Source organism: Corvus cornix, chromosome 28 (assembly GCF_000738735.6).
Source record: "Corvus cornix cornix isolate S_Up_H32 chromosome 28, ASM73873v5, whole genome shotgun sequence".
Taxonomy (NCBI): domain Eukaryota; kingdom Metazoa; phylum Chordata; class Aves; order Passeriformes; family Corvidae; genus Corvus; species Corvus cornix.
The window spans coordinates 2,389,836-2,395,835 of NC_046356.1; the positions used below are offsets into that span (position 1 = coordinate 2,389,836).

The 6,000-nt window shown below is 51.5% G+C and overlaps 1 protein-coding gene across 1 annotated transcript in view; it reads right to left on the minus strand.

Annotated features, from left to right (window-relative positions):
* The window catches only part of INSR (insulin receptor), a 55,896-nt gene extending 50,395 nt beyond the window's left edge, over positions 1–5,501 (minus strand). The window contains exon 1 of the mRNA XM_039566040.1: positions 5,400–5,501. Within this exon, the coding sequence (XP_039421974.1) occupies positions 5,400–5,484 (85 nt within the window). The 5' untranslated portion in view covers positions 5,485–5,501. The remainder of the gene's footprint in view (positions 1–5,399) is intronic.
* Positions 5,502–6,000: the final 499 nt, after the last annotated feature.

The window sequence follows — 6,000 nt, forward strand, 5'->3', positions numbered from 1 at the left end:
AAGCCCATCCAGTGCCACCCCTGCCATGGGCAGGGACACCTCCCACTGTCCCAGGCTGCTCCAAGCCCCAATGTCCAGCCTGGCCTTGGGCACTGCCAGGGATCCAGGGGCAGCCCCAGCTGCTCTGGGCACCCTGTGCCAGGGCCTGCCCACCATCCCAGGGAACAATTCCTGCCCAAGATCCCATCCAGCCCTGCCCTCTGGCACTGGGAAGCCTTTCCCTGGGTCCTGGCACTCCTGGTCTCTGCAGCCCTGGAGTTCACAGCTTTCACCCCTTTCCTTAAACACGCAAAACCAGTTAAATCACTCTGCTCCTGAAGCTTTCAGACTTCTGGAGATCACCACTGACACGAGCCGTGCTGCTCCTGGTCCAAACAGCCCCAAAGCTGCTCAAAGATCTTCCAACCTCCACAAAAAATGCAACCATCTAAACACCCCTGCAGGGTACAAACCTCCCTCGCTTCCAGCTCTCCCCATCCTGACACAGATTCCCCACTGGAGGCTGCAGAAAAGGTGACCAAAGGCTAACAACTCCAAATATTTTGAAAAGATGTGTTAAGGAACAAAGGTTAGCCGAAGCTGAATCTAAAAAGAGATGAGTGAAGCTTTTGAAGAGTTAAAAATATAAATCTACCAGAGCTGGAAGTACAACACCCATGGTCCATCAGCTACTTTTTCCCACATTTAGAGAAAAATCACACTTAATTATTTTTCAGGTTCTCCTTCAATTTAGTTTTTAAGTGATAAAACGTATCTAAGCTCTCTCTTTTTAACACCTCAAGGATCAAAGAGAATAATAAGGAATTAAGAACATCTGAAATGAAATAACGCTTTTTAGTTGAAGGTTTCTCCATCTTTTCATGCCTTTGAATTTTCAGCAGTTTATATCTCCTGTTCATGCAGTAGCAGCTTAAGTCACTCCATAAATTTATTGTTACCAAGACAACAAGAAGCAGTTTTAAGCAAAGTAATAAGTGTTTTTCCACAGCTTCTCTCGATAGTATTTCTTCTGCAGGGACAGGGGAATTAATCAACCATTCAGTAGGAAGGCAAGGCAGGTTTGATCCCAGAAGAAGGACAGCAAAGTTGAGCCATCAATTATAACACAGACAACCAGGTTTCAAAAAACACATAAATCAGCTTTCAGGGAAATAAAAACTCACAAATTGATTCTCCAGTAGTAGACCCAAACCTGCCCCTGTGCAAACTACTGGCAAAACCTCCACTACACATAAATTCCTAAATTTCAGCAGAAACAGCAGCACAGCTCTGAGCTGCCAGAGGAAGCACTGCTCCATCCCTGCTACCAAGCTACTCACTCAAAAAACTACTAATTCATCCTAGACATGTTCCATCAGCCCCCCCAGAAAACCAAGCTGAAGCCATGCTTTTTAAAAAACAAACAAACAAACAAACAAACAAATCCCAAGATGCCAAAACCTCTTGGACAAACTGGTTTGGTAACAACCTTCAAGTCCTGAATGAAAAAAACAGGTCTGATGTCAGAGGTTAAGTTTTCAAGATAGAGTCTAACCAGGGGAATAGCTGGAACTTAAACCTTGTTTATAGTAAATCATGTGGATACCAAACCAGAATGATTCACTGCTTCAGAGCTCCGGCCTTTAACAATCAAGACCAGCATAATCTGGCACAGAAGGATCACAAACCATTTGAGGTAACTATTAGTTAATTCTGCTTTTCTTGTAGTATTTGCTGCCTACTGAATAAACAAACTATTGCAGAAAAATTACACTCGCTTGGGTTGGGTCAAAAGCGTTGCAATTCTACACAAGGCTGATTTTTAGAAGTGGCTTTAGGAAACTGGGAAAAGGACTTTTGGGTGTTTCTTGGGGTAACTGCTAAGACAGGAAAACATCCTGGAGACAGATTAGTGGGAAGGACTGTGTGACAGCTCCTAGCCTACTGCAGCAATCATTTAATAAACATAAAAACCATCAGTTGTGACATACGGATTTTTAAGCTTCAGTTCTGCACCTCAGATACCTCAATCTGAGCAAACTGGATATGGACTCCTAAGCGAGCCCCTATAAAGCCCCAGCCCCTCAGGGAACATCTCGGGTGCCTGTTACCTCTCACTGCTCAACTTGGTGCCGCTGAACCGAGGGCAAACCCCTCACAGTCTGGCCTTTAAAGCCTGGTTTGGGCTGTCTTTATGCTCCCCTCCTTTGATTCCAACCCTGAACAGCAAACACGACTCATCCTGCCCTGTTTCCACGCAGAGATAACCAGCACTGGAGCGACAGCATCCCAGGAGCTCTGGGATCACTCAGGGTAGCAGCCGGGGTCGGTGTCGGTGCTGACACACCTGGAGATCCTCCCTGCTCCAAAGGCAGCAGGAACAGGTTCTACACCTCGCCCATATCAACATCAATCGTATTCCACAAGGCAGTCACCCCAAAACTGACCTCCAGAAAGCTCTGGGGTTTTACACAGTTCACAGATAGCCACTGTGCTGCCTCTCCCCAAAAAAGGGACAGGACACACCGGGGCCTGGGTTTGGTACAGCCCTGCCCTTCTGCACTCACTTTTTCTACTTTATTCTCCAGGGAACAAAATTTCATTCTAGACCGAGTCTCTCAACATCAAAAATTAACACAGGCTTGAGGTGAGACAAGGGAACAGTTTCTTAATGAGTTTATGAGCACAAAATAATCTGTATCAGCCAGATATAATACTAAGAAGCGACCTATTTTATAAGTGTGTTACTACAGCAATACACAGTGAAATTTGTCCCACATGACAATTTACGTAGAGATCTCTCAGCCAGATTCCCAACTCCCACATCAGCAGCAGGCAAGGGAGCACATGTGCAGCTCCCAAATTTAGGGGAAGAGTTCCGAAGAGGAGGAAACATCCTTTAAACTCCAGTGACTGCTTTGATCAGTTTTCTATTAACCAGAAAAGGAGCCCAAAGTAAGCTGCTCCATTAGCAGAAGCCTAAAACTAGGTGAGGTAAATCCCACCCCAAATACCAGAGCTAATGAACTGACAGGCATGAGTCATGTGTGAGACTTATTTCAAGAAGTTGCATTATGTTTACACGTGATTAAAAAAAAATACACAAACCTGTCTTCCTTCCCAAAACAAGATATATGGATCTTCATTTTACACACAGGTCAGGCCTTCTTTCCTTAACCCTTGCTTGTACTCCTGTCAGTGATTTCTGAACTCACCAACTACCTTTAGCCACATGCAAGAGAGGAAGAGTGCTCTCACATGAAGTACTCCTAAAATATTTAGGAAAACGGGATGGATTGAGGAGGAAAAACTCATAATCTGGATGTAAATGTGAACTTTACCATCCACCCCATTTGTCTCCTGAACCACCTGCATCTACCTGCTGCTTGCCCTCAACTCTTCTCCTGCTGCCTAAAGGCACCAAGGGGAAGAGAAATTTACAGGGCACAAGGAAAACCACGGATGGGGGGAATATTATCACTGGAGAGCAGCGTTACCTCGGGGCCTGTCTGTGGGAACACAGGGCACAGATCTCCAAGAAAGCTGCCTCCATCAGACCCGTTGCTCAGGGAACAACTTGTTTGCTTATGCAACTCTCGTACGTGCATTTCCCCCCCTCCAAGCCAGGCCGGTGCCGGCCCCGCGTTGTTTTCCGTCCCCACCGTGGTGCTCCATGACCTCACCATTCCCAGAAAACAGAGTCAAGCACCCAGAAAATAGAATCAAACACCCCAGCAGCTGAAAACCTTTCAAATTAGGGACTTGATGGTCCAAATTGTCTGTAAAATACTTCATAAAGTATTTGCACTGTAAAAATTATATGGAAATGTTCCAGCCCAGGCTTTGCTTTGCTGTCTTGTTCCTCCATCCATGAACTCAAGAGTACATTTTCCTACCACACTGTAACACAGCAAAGCTTAGGGAGTTTAGGACATAAACATGCTTGAACCCCAAAAAGCAAATATGATTTAAATAAATAACCAAATCACAGGCTCCGCTGTAGCAGTAATAATAGTGTTTTCAAATTAGGAACTGCTGGACTCCAGTGGCACACATATTTATTTATTATTAGTGCTATATGTCAACTGCCTTTTCCATCTCTGTTGGAGGCAGGCAGGTTTGCCCACAGCAGCTGGGACTGACCCTCCCAAGGTAACACAGTGTCACCGGCTCCTTGTAAGGTTTCAAACGTAAAAATATGTATGAGGGAAGAAACTAAAATATGTGGCTTATCCTATTGCTGGAAAAAGAGGCTGTCTTACAGGAACATCCTGCTTTATTCCCCGATTCCCATACATATCCCGATAATGCCCACCTCTGTATTGTCTACACTTGAACTGATTCTCTTGCTCTCGCTTTTTCAGATGGGAAAGCCAACAGGCAGATTGTCTATAGGAGACACGATCCACAGATCCAGTTAGCTGTCTTTAAATAAATATTTTCCTTTTGTCAAAAAAATTTGTAAGAATCGCCCAAAATTAAAGAACCTCTCATTAAAAGGATTTCCTGAGCAAGTTTATTTAACGTAACCCATCAAAACAGCTCGTAAGGCTTAACCTCAAGCCAGCCGTGGGTTTAACAAGCTTGTGACCTCCAACACAACATCTTTATACCCCTGTCTTGTATTTTACAAGCCCCTGTGTACACACAGAGCCTCCCCCGGGAGCTCTCCCATCTTAATACCTGTGGATTTGGCACACTACCTAAAAGTGGTTAAAGACAAAACCTCCGTGTCTGGCCACACTAAACCCTCCTGAAACCGGAGCCGGTTCTGAGGCAGCCGAGGAGCGGCGGGGGCAGAGGGCTGGGGAGGGCACCGGGGAGGGATCAGAGAAGGGACCCGAGAAGGGACTGGGGAAGGGACCGGGGAGGGCAACCAGGAAGGGACCCGGGAAAGGGACACGGGAAAGGACCTGGGAAAGGGACACGGGAAAGAATCGGGGAAGGACCGGCGAGTGGATCGGGGGAGGGGACCCAGGCAAGGGGCCGGAGAGGGATCCGAGAAAGGGACCGAGGAAGAGACCCTGGGAGGGCGCGGGGAGGGGACTGGGCAGGGGACCCGGGGTGGAATCGGGACGCGGGAAGGGATCGGGGAGGGGACCGGAGAGGAGCCCGTGCCCTTCCCCGCGCCTGCCCCGGGCGCGGCCCCCGCTGACCCCCGGCCCAGCGCTCGCCCGCGCGGGGCCCCGCGGGCCGGGACGCGCCGCTGAGCGCGCCGGGGCAGCCGCTGCCCTCCCCGCGGCCGTCCCCGCTGCAATCTCGGCCGCCGCCGGGCCGGGGGTGAAGGTGACCCAGGAGCGCTCCGGGCCGCGGCCGCGCTGCCCGCGGGCCCCGCGCAGGTACAAAGGGCACGGCGGGGCCGGGCCCGCGCCGCCGCCGCCGCCGCCGCCCCCAACCCTCCCGGCCGGGCCCCGACTCACTCTCGCCCCGGCCGCGGCCGCACCAGGCTCCCAGCACCATGGCCACGGCCAGCGCCGCCGCCGCCGCCGCCGCTCTCGGTCCCATCCCGCGCCTCTGCCGCGGCCGCCGCCGCCCGGCGCGAATCAGAGCCCACGGGGCGGGCGCGGGGGCCGGGCCCGGCCGAGCATCGCCGGTGGAGCCCCCGCGGAGCCCCTTTATAGCGCCGGGCCCCTCCCTGCCCGCGGTGTCGGCCCCGGCCCGGCGGCCCCTTCCAGCGCAGGCCGGGCTGGCGGCGGCGCCCCGGCCAGTAAACAAGGGGCTGCCCCCGTCAGCTGGGAGCCGAGCGGGGCGGCCGCAAGAGGCGGCGCGGAGCGCGGGCACGGGACGGGACGGGCCGGGGGAGGAGCAGCGGCAGCATCCATCCACCCAGCATCCGTCCGTCCATCCAACCATCCGTTTGTCCATCCATCCTTCTAGCCGTCCGTCCGTCCACCCACCCATCCAGGCCGCCTGTGAGCTCTGCTGGCGCTGCCCAAGGAGCCGCTGTGGCCTCGGTAGCGTTCAGCGAGTAAAACGCAGGAGTTCAGCAGCCTCACCTCGCTGTGGGTTCAAATGGAAAGG